The following is an 18,018-nucleotide window of genomic DNA, read 5'->3' as shown; positions in this document are numbered from 1 at the left end:
TAACTTCCTAATTAAAAATATGAAAAGCATCTTTCTTACTGGCCCATAGAGAGGAGACAGGTTTATGCTGCTTTTCACTGCTAAGCATTGTTGCAAGGTGGACATGCTTTAGACCTGAATAGCAAGCAGGCACACAGACCATTTGTTTGTACATGTTCATGGGCCACTAAATATAGCCGTGGGTAGAATATGAAATACCGTACTCCATCTTGCAGTGCCAGCAGATCCCAGGGAGGCTGTGGAAGCCATGGACAGGTGCCTACAGGCACTTTCAGAATTGATAAGGCTAACAAGCTGAAACTTAATCCCAACAAAATGGAGGCAGTACTGTTGAGGGGTGGTGTAACTGAACTAGGGATGCCAGTCTCCAGCTGGGACCTGAGAATCCCCTGGAATTACAGCATCTCCTGACTAGAGAGATCAGTTCTCCTGGAGAAAATGGATGTTTTGGAGTAAGGACTCTGTGGCATTATACCCCACTAAGGTTCCTGACTTCCCCAGACTCCATCCCCAAATTTTCGGAAGTTTCCCAGGCTGGATCTGGCAACCCTCCCCCACGGGAGGCCAGGGGGATTTGTCAACCCTAGACCCAGGAAATGGGTTCTCCTCTGTTCTGGATGGGATTGCACTTCCCCTAAAGGGGCAGGCTTGTTGCTTGGGCATGCTCCGGGACCCAGGCCTCCTGTTAGATCAAGGGTGTCAAACTCATTTGTTATGAGGGCCAGATCTGACATAAATGAGACCTTGTCAGGCCATGTGTATCATAAAATGTAATGCCAGGTAGCGAAGATATAAATTTTATAAAAGATGCAAACAAACACAAATTTTTTAAAAAACTTAAAATATGCTTAAAAGATTAGCACTCTTGTAATATTTTGTTTATTTAACTGTCTCTGATAACTGACACCTCCTGCTATGAATTATTGCGTCAAAATCTGGAGATAATGTCTGTGCTGTAGCAATCTTGAGTATACTGTTCAGGTGTTGTTCAGGGGTGTGTATGTAAATTGCAAACCTATTTTTGATTTATTGACATCCATTACAGAAAACTCATGGTCAGTGCTTTGAGTCTAAGATCCAGGGGGAAACATGAAATGGCTGGGCATTGTGAGCTTTTGTACATAAGTTGCTTCACGTACTGGTCAGCCAATGGAGAAGATAGAGGCTTTGTTCTGTAGCTCTTGTGTGATTGAGCAAGCCTGGCAAAGCAAGCTATGATTCAGAAAGAAGCAAGAGGGAGAGGGAAGGAAGCAGATGACAGTGAGGTGCTCATGGGCCTGATAAGAGCCCTCCAGGGGCCTGATTCAGTCCTTAGGCTACATGCTTGACACCTCTGTGTTAGATAAACCAGTGGTAGCATTGGCCAGGGTTACCATTTACCAGCTTTGACTGGTGAGGCAGTTGTGGCCCTTCCTGGGGGACATGATAGAAGTAATGATGCCTGGGGTAGAGTTGACGAAGAGAAAATTTTTCTCACTCTTCCAAAATAGTAGAACTTGAGGGCATCCAATGAAGCTGATGGGCAGTAGGTTCAGGATAGAAATACTTCTTTACACAGATTAAAATGTGGAATTTGCTGCCAGAGGATGCTGTGATGGCCACAGGAATAAACAGCTTTAAAAGGGGATTATATAAATTAATGGAGGATAGGTCTAGCAGTGGCTACTAGCCTTGGTGGCTGAGGGGAACCTCCAGAAGCACTAAACCTCTGAATCCCAGAGCCACGAGGCAGCATCAGGGGAAAACCTCGGCCTTAAACACACTTTGTTTGCCCTCCAGAGAAGCTGGTTGAGGCCACTGTGCAAGACAAGATGCTAGACTAGATGGACCATTAGTCAGATCCAGCAGGGCTCTTCTTGTGTTCCTGTGAAGGCCTTGGACTCTGTGCCTCTTCGTTAGACCTACTGGCTGGCTTCTGTACGATATAGGATGTTGGACTAGATGGGCCACTGGTCTGATCCAGCTGGGCTCTTCTTATCAGGGGATAGCCTTGCCTCTATAACAGGGGTGTTGAATTCATGAGCGCTGGATCTGACATAAATGAGACCTTGAAGGGCCGGGCCATGTTGGGTTGAGCCAAGCCATGTTGGGCCATGTGTGTACCTATTTAAGATTAGGTAGCAGAGATATACATTTTATAATGAACGCTGACCAATAGAAATATATATATTTTTAAAAATCTAAAACATTAACACTCATTGGTCTTAAAGGTCCTTTCTTTGTATTTCTCCCATGGGATCTAGGGAACTGGGCAAAGGACTGGGAGGGAGGAGCCTCAGTCAATAGAGGGAAGAGAGGCTTGGCTCAGTAGCTCTACTGTGCAATTGAGAGAGCCTGGCAAAGCAAGCTGTTCCTCCCCCCTTTCTCCCCAAGGCAGGAGCCTCAATCAATGGAGAAAATAGAGGTTTTGCTCTGTAGTTCCTGTGCAATTGAGCAAGCCTGGCAAAGCAAGCTGTTATGCAGAAGGAAGCAAGAGAGAGGGAGAAGGAAGCAGATGACAGCCAGTTGCTCGGGGGCCTGATAGGAGCCCTCTGGGGGTCTGATTCAGCCCCCAAACTGCATGTTTGACACCCCTGCTCTATACCCTGTTGTTGGCCCTCCAAAGGAACTGGTTGGCTACTATGTGAAACAGGATGCTGGACTAGATGGACCACTAGTCTTATCCAGCAGGACTCTTCTTATGTTCTTCTTAGTGGAATTTAATAATGGTCACTGGCTTAAGTGATTTTACAAGATGTTAGAGAAATTAATGGGAGGTGTTAATAAAAGCCATGATAGCTAAATGGAACTTTCAAATAAAGAGATCGCATATCTCTGAATACTAGTTTCTGGGAATTGCAGGGTAGCACTAGCTATTGCTTTTATGCCCTTCTTGTGAGTTTCCCAGGGATATCTGTTTGACAACATTTGGAAACAAGATGTTTTCCCAAATGGATCCTCCTCCTGATCTAGCAGGCATTATATTCCACTGACAATACAGCGGAGGATGTGCAAACCCATAAATACATACAAAGTCCTGCCAAGTTGCAACCAATTTATGGTGACCCCAGCAAGGGGCTTTCCAGGCAAGTGAGAAGCTGAGGTAGATCTTCTTCGTGGTCTCTGTGCTTCACACTCATGGGATTGTGCGCCTGCGCCGATCCCCGAATCGGTATCTGAAAAAGCCCGGGATTTTTCCGCGCCCGGCGCCAGTGGGCATGCGCAGGCGTCCCACTGCGCATGCCCACCAGCGCCCGCGCGGGGATCCCGCCAGTTCCTTTCTGACCGCCGCGCTGAGAGGTGTTCCTTTCGGTTTCCCCGGTCGGTGAGATTTTCTCTTTTTGCCCGTTATCGTTCTTAAATAGTTAGTTAGTTAGTTACTGTAGTTATAGTTAGTTAGTGTTAAAAACAACAACAACAAAAAAGCGTTTCTTAGGTTGTCTAGCGGATTACCCTTCGGGGTATTCCGTTCGCGCGCTTTTCCCCCCGTTTTTCTCTCAGACCTTCTGAGTAGTTTTTTCCGTGCGACTGTCGTCTATGGAAAGTCGCTGGGGGTTTTTCAAGCGCTGCCGTGCTTGTGGGAAGAAGATCGCCCCTCCGGACGGCCATTCCCTCTGCCTGTTGTGCCTGGGAGAGTCGCACCGCGTAGAGGCCTGCTCGCATTGCCTCCGGTTTTCGAAACAAACCAGAAAAAACCGAGCGGCTCGGCTGGCGGCAGCGCTCACCGAATCGGCGCTTCGACCTCTTCGACCGATGGAGGTGTCGGCACCGAAGTCGACCGAAACTCCGGCTCTGGAGCTTGCATCGGCTGATGCTGCTCCGATACTGACTTTGGATTCGCCGGAAGAGCGTGGCTCCACGAAACGTTCCCATGAGGGCTCGGTGGATACGCCCGCTGAGAAACGCCGGAAGGACTCGGGGACCCGAGCTCCGAAAAAGGCGAAGTCGAAGGAGAAGCGAAAAAGACCCCGCACTCCTTCTCCATCGGGCGATGCGTCGGCGTCGACGTCAACAAAACCGGCGCAGAAGACTAGGGCGTCTCCGCGCCGTAGCCCATCGGCCCAGCAGCGCCTGTCGGCGTCGGAACAAGAACCCGAGATCGACCTGACTCAGCGGTCTTCATCGTCGGGTTCACGCCGTCGCTCAGCCAGCGAATCGACCTCGGAGGTTGACGCATCGACACCGGTCATTGACCCACCGTTCAAGCCCCGAGTCAGGCGTGACACATTCTACGCACCTCAGCGCTTCCCGATACCACCGTGGGAGCAGCGCCGGTGGCAGCCTCCCTACTCCCGGTACGAGACCTGTCGTTGGTACCCGGACGACTATCCAGACTGGGAGCAGGCTTCACAACTCTCCTCGATGTCGAGAGTATCGCACCGATCCCGAAAGGCGTCGGCGTCGGTTCCCCCGGATCGACAATTGGTTCCGGTAGAAGCTGCTCGAAGACCACCGGTCCTTCCACCGAGAGAATCGACCCCGATGCTCTCGGAGCACTCCACTCATCAAGACTCCTCATCATCGGAGGCGGAGAGTGAAGTTCAAGATTTGGAACCTTCACCTGGTTCCCAGACGGCCGAGGATCTCCCGATTTCCCCTTCGGAAGACCTGAAGTCCTATGGGGACCTTGTGAAGCGGATTGCTGCCACCCTCAGACTGCCTGTGACCCAGCCAGAACCCGTAGTGGACGACAATGTGTTCGACATAATGCAAAGGAACACGTCCACTGCGGTTGCCCTGCCGGTTACCAAGGTGATCCTCCAGGTGGTTAAGGAACCTTGGGCAAAACCTTCATCGACGCCCGTCTCATCGAAACGGCTGGACCACATGTATAGGGTCCAAGAGACTGGGGCTGAATTTCTATTCACCCACCCGCGCCCTAACTCAGTGGTAGTCTCTTCCTCCGCAAAGGCAAGGAAGGTCCACTCCTCCCCACCGGATAAAGAAGGGAGGAAGATCGATGGAATGGGCCGCAAGGTCTATTCCGCGGGGGCACTCGGCATCAAGGTGTCTAACTATGCAGCCTGCATGGCTAGATATCAGTATGCCGTGTGGGAACAGCTTTCCCCCCTCCTCTCCTCTTTGAGTGAAGACAAGAGGGCTGCTGCAACCAAGTTACAGAAAGAAGGTCTCGCTGTGGCCAGACAACAACTGGCTGCAGCGAAACATATGGTGGAAGCCTCAGCCAAACAAATAACCTCTGCAGTCTGCATTCGGCGGCACTCCTGGCTCAGATCTACGGCACTCCACCAGGACACGAAAACCTTCATTGAAGACCTGCCTTTTGAAGGGGACGGGCTCTTCAGCACCACAACTGACTCGGCGCTGCAAGAGTTCGACAAGAGTGTCAAGACCTCTAAGAACTTGGGCGTCCAATCTACCCCTAGGGCTTCCAGATCCAAGCAATGGTCTAAACCCTGGACCAAGAAACCCTATCAGAAGGTCTCCCCTGAGCAATGGCGTCCCCGCCCTGCCCAGCCTGAACGATCACCTTATCCGGGTAACGGCAGGAACCGTTACGGGTCACAACCTCCTAATAAGTCTAAGGGGGCTCGCTCCCAGAAGCAGGGAGTTTGACTTTCTGCAAGCACGCGTCGTCGCCCCTACGGGAAATCCTTCTATCCGCCTTCGCCCTTTCCTACCTGCTTGGGAGTTGATCTCTACAGACAGGTGGGCTCTGTCCATCGTGAAAGAGGGCTACAAAATAGAGTTTGTTCAGACCCCAGACCAGTCCGTGGTAGTTACCACTTCCCCTTCCCCACCTCTGCTGGCGGAGGTGAACAACCTCCTACAGAAACAAGCCATAGAGGAAGTTCCATTGGAGGCCAGGACAGGAGGTTTCTACTCCCGCTACTTCCTGGTCCCCAAACGGGACGGGGGCTTGAGGCCTATCATGGACCTTCGGAGTCTGAACAAATTTATTCGGTACCAGAAGTTCAGGATGGCCACGCTGCAAACAATCCTGCCCCTCATCAATCAAGGGGACTGGATGGCGACCCTGGACCTCAAGGATGCCTACTTTCATGTCAGCATCCATCCTGCGTTCAGGCGTTTCCTAAGGTTTGCAGTAGGTGCTCGGCACTTCCAATTCAGGGCCCTGCCGTTTGGACTGTCTACTGCTCCTCGGGTGTTCACGAAGCTGATGAGCGTGGTGGCTGCCCACCTTCGTCTGCGGGGAGTCGTCGTCTTCCCATACATCGACGACTGGCTTCTTGTGGCGAAGTCGAGGGAGGATCTAACAACGCACATTGCCATTACTCTGCGTCTTCTCGGCACCCTGGGGTTGCAGGTCAACCTGGAGAAGTCCCATCTCACTCCTTCAAAGACAGTTCAATTCATAGGGGCTCTGTTGGACACACAGCAGCATCGAGCATTCCTTCCTTCACAGAGAGCGAAGGACATCATCGATCTGGTACATCTTCTCCGAAGGCGGCAGTGGGGCACGGCCCAGCAGCTCCAGCGGATGCTGGGGTTGATGGCTGCGACGACAAGCGTGCTACGCTTCGCAAGACTGCACATGAGAGGCCTACAGTTATGGTTCTTGCGCCATTTTCGACCTCTCAGAGACTCACCTCGAAAGAGGTTCACCATCCCACCCGGGACTCTCTGTTCACTGCAATGGTGGGGAGCAGAGAGCAACATCTGCCAAGGGGCTCCTTTTCATCTGCCGGCCCCTACAGTGACCATCGCCACCGATGCTTCCATGTGGGGGTGGGGAGCTCACCTGGAAGATCTATGTGTGGGAGGCAAGTGGACACCGAAATTGAGCCGGTGCCATATAAACTATCTAGAACTGCTGGCAGTTCACTTTGCCCTTCGATCCTTCCGCCCACTGTTAGCGGGAAAGACTGTAGCGTTGCTTACGGACAATACCACTGCCCTGTGTTATATAAACAGACAGGGGGGGACAGTGTCTCGCAGGCTGTGCTCGCTGGCAGTAGATCTCTGGGAGGAGTGCCTCCAATGGGACATTTTTGTGAAGGCTACACATCTGCCGGGGGTCCTCAACATACAGGCGGACTCTCTCAGCAGGGGTGGAGCCTCCCCACACGAATGGGAGCTGCAATGGAGGTTCCTGGAGCCGGTGTTCCAGCTTTGGGGTTACCCGCAGCTGGATGTCTTTGCCACAGCGCAGAACAAGAAGTGCCCCTTGTTCTGTGCCAGGAGAGGTGCGGATCCGGCTTCCTTGGGAGACGGACTTCTACTTCAATGGGGGGGCTGGTTCCTGTACATGTTCCCGCCCCTACCTCTGCTGACGAGGGTGGTCCACAAGCTAGTGCAGGAGAAGCCGCGTTGCATTCTGGTGACTCCGTGGTGGCCCCGTCAGAGCTGGTTCTCGATTCTGCTCCAGCAGTCGAGGGGGATCTTTTACCAGTTTCCGGCAGAACCGGACCTGTTGTCGGCCCAGGGCGGGCACGTGTTCCATCACAACGTGCCGCACCTGAAGCTGACAGCGTGGTTCATCGACCACTAGACTTTTCCACCAGGGTCCAGCAGGTGCTCCAAAGCAGCAGGAAACCTTCCACCCGTGCCTCTTATGAGAGGAAGTGGAAGAAGTTTAGTAAATTTGTGGCTGACTCCTCAATGCCGCCGGACTCTGTTGGGCTATCGGCAGTTTTTGAGTTTCTTTTGTCTTTGGTGGACGAGGGGCTGGTATTCTCCTCCATCAAGGTCTACTTAGCAGCTATTTCTGCTTTCCATGGTTCAGTTGAGGGTTACTCTGTTTTTGCTCACCCGCAGTCCAAAAGGTTCATGAAAGGGCTGTTCCGCCTTCATCCCCCTTCTAGATCCCCTCCACAGTTGTGGGACTTGACTCTGGTTTTGGACAAGTTGACTCGCCGTCCCTTTGAACCCATGGCAACGTGTTCCCTGCATCTTTTGTCTTGGAAGACTGCATTCTTAGTTGCCATCACTTCGGCGCGTCGTGTGGGGGAACTCACGGCGATGCGGTGTGATTACCCATACCTTGCCTTTAGGGAGGCTGGGGTATCTTTGGCCCCGGACATTACATTTCTCCCGAAAGTGGTTTCCCAGTTTCACCTTAACTTAGAAGTTTGGTTGCCCACTTTTTACCCTAGCCCTTCCTCGGATGAGGAACGCAGGCTGCATGCATTAGATGTTAAGCGTGCCCTCCTGTTTTATTTGGATCGTTCACGGGGTTTCCGTAAGGACAATCAGCTTTTTGTCTCCTATTCTGCCCCCAAGTTAGGGTCCAAAATTTCGTCTCAAAGACTTTCCAAGTGGCTCACTGAGACGATCAAACTTTGTTATTTGTTGGCTAAGAAGCCTCTACCTGGACCTGTTCGTGGACACTCCACAAGGGCGATGGCCACGTCGGTGGCATTCCTGAAGGGTGTGTCCCTTTCTGATGTCTGCAAAGCGGCTACCTGGTCTTCTCCGCATGCCTTCATGAAGCACTACGCACTGGACGTGCATGCTCAGCAGAGGACTCGGTTGGGAGCTGCGGTGTTACAGGCTGTTTCTTTGGGCTGACCGTCTTCCCACCTCCAGGTATGCTTTTGCTTGCTAATCTCCCATGAGTGTGAAGCACAGAGACCACGAAGAAGATAGACAGGTTGCCTACCTGTAACTGTAGATCTTCGAGTGGTCATCTGTGCATTCACACTACCCGCCCTCCTTCCCCACTGCTGACGGTCTCCCTCCAGTAAGGGGCTTCCAGCGGTCAGGAAGGAACTGGCGGGATCCCCGCGCGGGCGCTGGTGGGCATGCGCAGTGGGACGCCTGCGCATGCCCACTGGCGCCGGGCGCGGAAAAATCCCGGGCTTTTTCAGATACCGATTCGGGGATCGGCGCAGGCGCACAATCCCATGAGTGTGAATGCACAGATGACCACTCGAAGATCTACAGTTACAGGTAGGCAACCTGTCTTTTTCCATTGTCCTTCCTCTGCTGAGTCTTCCTTGGTGATCTCCCAGCCAAGCACCAACCCTGCATAGTTTCCGAGATCCAACAAGATTGGTCTATTCCCTATGGCCTTCCTTTCCACAAATCCATAAGAACTTAAATTAGGGTTGCCAAGTCCAATTCAAGAAATATCTGGGGGCTTTGGGGGTCATTGGGGATGGAGCCAGGAGCCAGGGTGTGGCAAGCATAACTGTACTCCAAAGGGAGTTCTGGCCATCACATTTAAAGGGACTGCACACCTTTTAAATGTCTTCCCTCCATTGGAAATAATGAAGGATAGGGGCATCTTCTTTGGGGGCTCATAGAATTGGACCCCCTGGTCCAATCCTTTTGAAACTTGAAGGGTATCTTGGGGAGAGGCACCGGATGCTGTGCTGCAAATTTGGTGCCTCTATGTCAAAAAGCAGCCCCCCCCCCCCCACAGAGCCCAGATACCCATGGATCAATTTTCCATTATATCTTATCGGAATCGGTCTCCATCGGGAATAATGGAGCGCTCAGCAGACATTTCACTCCCACCCACACACTTTCTGATGACCCTGAAGCAGGGGAGGGCCTCCAAACCGGGGGATCCCCAGCCCCCACTTGGGAATTGGCAACCTTAACTTAAATTGTTTGCCATGAGGTTATTTTACTGGGAAAATCTTAAATAGTACATTTTTATGGCAACTAAAAAAGCCCTAAACTTTCCCAGAAGGGTACTGCTGTGTTGCTTTGCGTGTCAGTCACTATCGTCGATATTAAAAATATATCCAGAGGGTACAATCCACATGCATTGGCAAAGAAAACACTGACCTGGCCTAACTCCAAACTCACACCTCTTCTCCAGCCAGCTTAAGGCCAAAGTAGATGTGACAGCATCCTTGTGGCCACTACAAAGACTCCACGGCCATTTTGAAGCCATTTAAAGCTGTCACAAGAGCCTGCAGGGCAGTGCTTTTGTCCCCTCCCCCTTTCCAAGTGCTGAAGCAGCAGGGAGAGGCTTGCAGCCATTTGGTCACTTGATAAGGCAGTCGGAGGGCACGAGAATGCTTTAGCCTGTTGTGTTGTGGGCCTGATCCTACATAAGGTTGCCAGGTCCCCACTGGCTACTGACAAGAGAAGAGGAGGTTGCCAGATTCAAGTTGGGAAATTCCTGGAGATTTGGGGGTGGAGCCTGGGGAGAACAGCGGCCTCAGTGGGGTACAATGCTGCAGAGTTCGCCCTCCAACACATCCTTTTCCTCCAGGGGAACTGGTCTCTGTAGTCTGAAGATGAGCTGTAATTCCAGGCGATCGCCAGGTGGGAACTGGAAGCTGGCATTCCTTGTAACATCCTTACCCTTGTCACATTTGGTTTGTCCCTGAAAGGCACGTTAAATAAGGTTGCCGGCTGGCCAGGAAAAAAAGTCCGGTCTCATTCATAGAGGTTTGATGAGCACAGATACGCAGTTGAAGCTTTTCAAGGCATGACTTTAAATAAGTTTGCCTGATAATTTCTTGCTGATCAAACTGCTGTTAAAGGGACAACAAAAACTGCTGTTAAAGGGACAACTTCTTGTTCTAAAAGCAGAGGGAGAATGGAGAGGTTGGGGTGGTGCTGGAACTGGCAAGAGGAGAAAGACGAGCTGCAGTCGCCTCTGTATCACTCAGGGTTGACTGTGCCACTAGTCATACTAGGCGATTGCCTAGGGTGCCAGCCTTTGTGGGGGCACCAAATTGGGCACCCCCCCATGCGACTCAGTGACATTATCAGTGCAAAGGAAGGCACCAGAAGTTAGCCTTGCCTAGGGTGCCAGGCAGTCTGGGGCCAGCCCTCGTATCACTCACAGTGTCTAATAAGTCACCAGGTCCGGATGGCATACATCCAAGAGTTCTGAAAGAACTAAAAGTTGAACTTGTGGATCTTCTGACAAAAATATGTAATCTTTCATTGAAAGCTGCCTCCATTCCTGAGGACTGGAAGGTAGCAAATGTCACCCCCATCTTTAAAAAGGGTTCTAGAGGCCAGTCAGTCTGACTTCAATACCGGGAAAGTTGGTAGAAACCTTTATCAAGGACAGAATGAGTAGGCACATTGATGAACATGGGTTATTGAGGAAGACTCAGCATGGGTTCTGTAAGGGAAGATCTTGCCTTACTAACCTGTTACATTTCTTTGAGCGGGTGAACAAACATGTGGACAAAGGAGACCCAACAGATGTTGTTTACCTTGACTTCCAGAAAGCTTTTGATAAAGTTCCTCATCAAAGGCTTCTTAGAAAGCTTGAGAATCATGGTGTAAAAGGACAGGTCCTCTTGTGGATCAAAAACTGGCTAATTAATAGGAAGCAGAGAGTGAATATAAATGGGCAGTCTTCGCAGTGGAGGACGGTAAGCAGTGGGGTGCCACAGGGCTCGGTACTGGGTCCCATGCTGTTTAACTTGTTCATAAATGATTTGGATTTGGGAGTGAGCAGTGAAGTGGCCAAGTTTGCAGATGACATTAAATTGTTCAGGGTGGTGAGTACCAGAGAGGATTGTGAGGCACCCAAAGGGATCTGTTGAGGCTGGGTGAGTGGGCGTCAACGTGGCAGATGCGGTTCGGTGTGGCCAAGTGCAAAGTACTGCACACTGGGGCCAAGAATCCCAGCTACAAATACAAGTTGATGGGGTGTGAACTGGCAGAGACTGACCAAGAGAGAGATCTTGGGGTCATGGTAGATAACTCACTGAAAATGTCAAGACAGTGTGCGATTGCAATAAAAAAGGCCAACGCCGGGAATTATTAGGAAGGGAACTGAAAACAAATCAGCCAGTATCATAATGCCCCTGTATAAATCGATGGTGCGGTCTCATTTGGAATACTGTGTGCAATTCTGGTCACCGCACCTCAAAAAGGATATTATAGCATTAGAAAAAGTGCAGAAAAGGGCAACTAGAATGATTAAAGGTTTGGAACACTTTCCCTATGAAGAAAGGTTAAAACGCTTGGGGCTCTTTAGCTTGGAGAAACATCGCCTGCGGGGTGACATGATAGAGGTTTACAAGATAATGCATGGGTTGGAGAAAGTAGAGAAAAAGAATTTTTCTCCCTTTCTCACAATACAAGAACTCGTGGGCATTTGATGAAATTGCTGAGCAGTCAGGTTAAAACGGATAACAGGAAGTACTTCTTCACCCAAAGGGTGATTAACATGTGGAATTCACTGCCACAGGAGGTGGTGGCGGCTACAAGCATAGCCAGCTTCAAGAGGGGGTTAGATAAAAATATGGAGCGGAGGTCCGTCAGTGGCTATTAGCCACAGTGTGTATATATATGTGTGTGTGTATATATAAATATATATGTATAAAAATTTTTTTGGGGCCACTGTGTGACACAGAGTGTCACACACTAGATGGGCCATTGGCCTGATCCAACATGGCTTCTCTTATGTTCTGGGCACCTGAGCTCACTGTCTTCATTAGGAGTGTGTGTTGGCTTGAAGCTGCCTAGCTGCAGCAGCTTTAAGGGCGGGCAGGAAGGAAGGGGCGGGGAGAAGAAGATCCTCATTATAGAAATGAAAGTATATATGAGAAGAACCAACAGAAAGGAAAAGAAGGGATCTGGCTTGGTGTCGGGGTGTGGTGGCCCAATACGCAAATGAGTTCCTGCGGGGCTTTTTCTACAAAAAAGTCCTATGTGAGACAATGATGATGTCAGGGGATGTGGCCTAATATGAAAATGAGTTCCTGCTGGGCTTTTTCTACAAAACCCTGGTTTGGGGTGTTTCTTGACTCATTTCTGTGTGCTATCTTAGCTGCAGGTTTCAAAGGAGCCCCAACACTCAAAGGAAAGGAGCATCACTGACATTCTTCAGCCCCGTGAGAGTATCAGAGCTCACAGACAAGTTATCCCAACTAAGGAACCGTCACCTCCTCCTCCCTCCCATGGTCCTCTGTTGCTATCAGAGCCAGAAGCTCCAAAAGACAGCAAACAAGCCGTCTCGGAAAAAGACAATCTATTGGTGAGTCCTGAGACACAATTTTGGTTGGTTCAGATTTTGGGTTTCATTGAGGACTGTTTTCCTAAGAATGTTTTGCTTCACCTTAGCTTTTGCATGGCAGTGCTGTTTGGGGGAGCATCCAAATGATGGCTTTGTTGCAAGCTTTCAAAAACCTAGTTTGGTATGATCTTTTTGGAAATATATCAGTCAAAAGCACCATTGGATGCCATGTGGATGGGAATCTGTACATTTTTGCAGGTCCTACCATTTTCCCTAGCTCAGCCCTCACACCATTCTCCACCACCATCACCGGAGAACCGACTTGACAATTACCGTAAGTCTGTAGTTGTTTTCCTTGTGGAGATACAAGGGGAAATGTGGAGGCTGCACATTTCTCCTTATAGCTTACCAAGCTTTTCTTCTTTTAGGTGAAAAGAAATGAGAACACTCTCTTTCCATTTGTAGACCCAGAGGAATTAGCTGTGTTAGTCTGTTGCTGAAAAAATAGCAAAGAGTCCAGTAGCACCTTTAAGACTAACACATTTGATTGTAGCATAAGTTTTCGAGAAACACTTGAAAGTTTCTTGAAAGCTTATGCTACAATAAAATTTGTGGTTTCAATTTAATTTAATTGTTAGTTAAAATTTTCCATCTGTATGTGAAAGAGTAGCAGGAAGGGGAGATTTTTTTTGGGGGGGGGGGAATGTTAACCCCCCTCTTGCTTCCACAGCTGCTCTCGTCAGACTCAGAGCCTCTCTGTAGCTGCTGTGAAGTTTTTTTTAAAGCTTGTTGTGAGATACCATTGTATCGTGTCCAGTTTGGCTTTAACATGGAGCACAATTTACAGGGATCTGCACAGGCCCAACTGAGACACAAAACAGTCCTGCACAACTATTATTCATTTAGTGGGGTTGGTGCAGGAGAATTTCTGGGTGGATTGTGCCCTTCAGGCCCCTAAGTCAGATCTAGTGTTGCCAGCTTCCAGGTGGGACCTGGAAATCTGCAGTCACTCACAACTGTTCTCCAGACTGCAGAGTTCAGTTTCCCTGGATAAGAACATAAGAGAAGCCATGTTGGATTAGGCCAATGGCCCATCCAGTCCAACACTCTGTATCACACAGTGGCCAATACACACACACACACACACACTGTGGCTAATAGCCACTGATGGACCTCTGCTCCATATTTTTATCCAATCCCCTCTTGAAGCTGGCTATGCTTGTAGCCACCACCACCTCCTGTGGCAGGGCTGCTTTGAAGGATGGACTGCAAGGAATTATATGCTGCTGTGATCCCCTCCCTCCCTCCCTCCCTCCCTCCCTCCCTCCCTCCCTTCCTTCCTTCCTTCCTTCCTTCCTTCCTTCCTTCCTTCCTTCCTTCCTTCCTTCCTTCCTTCCTTCCTTCCTTCCCCTCCCCTCCCCTCCCCTCCCCTCCCCTCCCTCACTGCACTTTGGAAGGTGGACTCTGTGCCATTAGACCCTAGTGAAGTCCCTCCCTTCCAAACCCCGCCGTCCTCAGGTTCCACCCCCCAAATCTCCAGGAATTCCCCAACCAGGGGTTGGCATCTCTAGAACTTTGCTTTTTTTCATTTAATGGCACCTGGCATTCTGAATCAGATGCTCTGGCTTGCCTTACCTGCTCACCTCAGGCTGGTAGCTCTTCAAGAGGTAGATTGACGGCCTTCAAAGTCTTCTGGCAGCCTCCTGACATACACGTAGATCTAGCAGGCGAACCAGGCCGTTGGAGAAAGCATCTGTTGTTTCGATGTGTGTGAGTCAGGCTGCTGTTACAGGCCGAGAAAACAAAGATGTCCACCACAGCTGAATGCATTGAATGGAAAATAAGACATACATCCATTTTCCTTTTCAGCCTCCTGTTGTCAGGCTGAGAAGACTGGACATCCCGCAGGAAGAGGAGTCTTCCCCACACCAAAACAAGCCCAAAGAGGTAACCAGGGCTAGATGCAATGGTGTGCAAATCCAGGGGCCCTTGGGAAGTATAATTTACCTAAGGAAAATTCTCCTGCTTGCCTCTTGCCCTCTGCAGAGTGTGATCATGTAGGGTTGCCTAGGGTGAGGCTAGCAACTGATGGTAGTGATGGGGATGGCAGTGGATGACAACAGCAACATGCTGATGTCAGTGCATTACTGGTGATATTCTAGCATTCAGCCCAAATTCTATGGTTTAACCATAGAGTTTTTACCAAATGCTGGAATGGCATCTTGATGTCAATAAGCTGGCTGTCCCTCCCCTTTTTACCCCCCCCCCTTTTCTCCTGCTGCCCAGCTGAGCAGCAACAGGAAGGGCACGCTGGTGATAAGAGATTTTCCACCTAGGGCTGCCAATCCCCAGGTGGGGGAAGGGGATCCTTTGGTTTGGAGGCCCTCCCCCCACTTCAGGGTCATCTGAAAGCGGGGGGTGGGGAGGGAAATGTGTGCTTGGCACTCCATTATTCCCTATGGAGACCAATTCCCATAGGGTATAATGGAGTATTAATCTATGGGTATCTGGGACTCTGGGGGGGAGGCTGTTTTTTGAGATAGAGGCACCAAAATTATAGCATAGCATCTGATGCCTTTTATAAAAACACCAAGTTTCAAAAGGACTGGACCAGGGGGTCCAATTCTATGAGCCCCAATAAAGATGCCCCTATCCTTCATTATTTCCAATGGAAGGAAGGCATTCAAAAGATGTGCAGTCCCTTTAAAAGTGATGGCCAGAACTCGCTTTGGAGTTCAATCGTGCTTGTCATAGCCTTGTTCCTGGCTCCACCCCCAAATTCTACTGCCTCCAGCCCCAAAGTGCCCAGATATTTCTTGAATTGGACTTGGCAACCCTACCTCTGCCTTTGTAGGAAAATAAGCAACCCTAGGATCAGGCACGGCTTGTTAAAGTTTCAGGCAGAAATTCAGCTGACAAAGCTTTCCTCCAGAGTGGGAAAAGATTCACAAGGTGAATTTCAAGGTGCAGGAGCTATGGCTGGAGGAAAACTGTCGCGATTCTGATTCTCAGCTCTCATAACATTTTATAGCTGAGAAGAGGGTCATGCTTCCAACACTCCACTTATCATGCAGAGGCTCACTGCTTGAGGGCTGCCTTCCCTCATTACACAAGCCCCCCCTGCACATGGCATTGTGCACGTTGAAATAAACATGCATGGAAGGGTGAACATAAGAAGAAGAAGAAGATATTGGATTTATATCCTGCCCTCCACTCCGAAGAGTCTCAGAGCGGCTCACAATCTTCTTTACCTTCCTCCCCCACAACAAACACCCTGTGAGGTGGGTGGGGCTGGAGAGAGCTCTCACAGCAGCTGCCCTTTCAAGAACAACCTCTGCCAGAGCTATGGCTGACCCAAGGCCATGCTAGCAGGTGCAAGTGGAGGAGTGGGGAATCAAACCCGGTTCTCCCAGATAAGAGTCCGCACACTTAACCACTACACCAAACTTGCTCTCCGTAACCATACTGAGCCCATCTATTCCACAGCCCCTCAACACAGAGGGCCAAGTCTTCTCATCACTAAGCCCTTCTGTTTGTTGGGGAGCGACATGAGGACTGTGTAGCTGATGTGTCACTTTTGACTTTATTGCTTAGATCACTACATTTAGTTTTTGCAACAGAGCCTGCAGTGTCTCCACGGGGCAGTCTGAGGATGTGAAAAGAGCACTGGGTGGCAGGAGGCTAAAGCTGCTTTGCCTCATGCACCAGGGTCGCAAGCAGTAATTTTTCATGCAACAGGCTGCTGCAACGTTCAGACTCTTGGAATAACTTTGCAATAAAACTCTGTGCATCTGTGAGAGTTGCCCTTGAAGGTTCTCAGGTTCCATCTCTGGCATCTTTAGTTAAAAGGGACCGGGCAGTAGGTGGTGCAAAAGACCTCCTCCAGAGCTGTTGTCAGTCTGAGTAGACAAAGTAGACCTTGATGAGCCAACGATCTTCTTCTTGGTATGCAGAAGGTCCCAGGTTCAATCCCTGGCATCTCCAGTTAAAGAACCAGTGTAAACCAAATTGCTCTCAAAAGAGGTTGGGGAATTAGTCTGGTGGGCAAAGATGGCCTGCTTAAGCGGGGTCATAAACCTGTGCATACAGGTGGTGGACTCCCAAGAATTTCCCTTTTAAATAATGAGGAGAATTTTGGTAAACTATAATTGGTTTTGTAAGAGCCCGTGGCACAGAGTGTTAAAGCTGCAGTACTAAGCTCTGCTCATGACCTGAGTTTGATCCCAGCGGAAGCTGGCTCAGGTAGCTGGCTCAAGTTTGACTCAGCCTTCCATCCTTCCGAGGTCAGTAAAATGAGTACCCAGTTTGCTGGGGGAAAAGTGTAGATGGCTGGGGAAGGCAATGGCAAACCACCCCGTAAAAAGTCTGCTGTGAAAAGGTTGTGAAAGCAAAGTCACCGCACCTCAGAAAGGATATTATAGCATTGGAAAAAGTCCAGAAAAGGGCAACTAGAATGATTAAAGGGTTGGAACACTTTCCCTGTGAAGAAAGGTTAAAACACTTGGGGCTCTTTAGCTTGGAGAAACGTCGACTGCGGGGTGACATGATAGAGGTTTACAAGATAATGCATGGGATGGAGAAAGTAGAGAAAGAAGTACTTTTCTCCCTTTCTCATAATACAAGAACTCGTGGGCATTTGATGAAATTGCTGAGCAGTCAGGTTAAAACAGATAAAAGGAAGTACTTCTTCACCCAAAGGGTGATTAACATGTGGAGTCAGAAACGACTGGTGCTTGCACAGGGGACTACCTTTACCTTTACCTTTTTATAATTGGTTTTACTAGAAAATTATTCAAACATACAAGAAAATAAAATCACTCATCAATCACACAGTTCCTAAGAAAAATAGAGATGAAAATTACATATAAGGGAAAGACATACAGGGCTTATACTTTACAGTTTGGTGTAGTGGTTAAGTGTGCGGTCTCTTATCTGGGAGAACCGGGTTTGATTCCCCACTTCTCCACTTGCACCTGCCAGTGTGGCCTTGGGTCAGCCATAGCTCTGGCAGAGGTTGTCCTTGAAAGGGCAGCTGCTGTGGGAGCCCTCTCAGCCCCACCCACCTCACAGGGTGTCTGTTGTGCGGGAAGAAGGTAAAGGAGATTGTGAGCTGCTCTGAGTGGTGGGCGGGATATAAATCCAATATCTTCTTCTTCTTCTATCTTGAAGAC

The 18,018-nt window shown here is 49.6% G+C and overlaps 1 protein-coding gene across 1 annotated transcript in view; it reads left to right on the top strand.

Moving 5' to 3' along the window:
• LOC132582457 (5'-3' exonuclease PLD3-like) overlaps positions 1-18,018 on the top strand; it is a 45,027-nt gene that overhangs the window by 4,861 nt on the left and 22,148 nt on the right. Inside the window, exons 2-3 of the mRNA XM_060254039.1 lie at positions 12,668-12,868; positions 14,717-14,794. Coding sequence (XP_060110022.1) covers positions 12,668-12,868; positions 14,717-14,794 — 279 coding nt within the window. The remainder of the gene's footprint in view (positions 1-12,667; positions 12,869-14,716; positions 14,795-18,018) is intronic.

Source organism: Heteronotia binoei, chromosome 1 (assembly GCF_032191835.1).
Source record: "Heteronotia binoei isolate CCM8104 ecotype False Entrance Well chromosome 1, APGP_CSIRO_Hbin_v1, whole genome shotgun sequence".
NCBI classification, from domain to species: Eukaryota; Metazoa; Chordata; class Lepidosauria; order Squamata; family Gekkonidae; genus Heteronotia; species Heteronotia binoei.
This window is presented reverse-complemented; position numbering and strand designations above follow the sequence as displayed.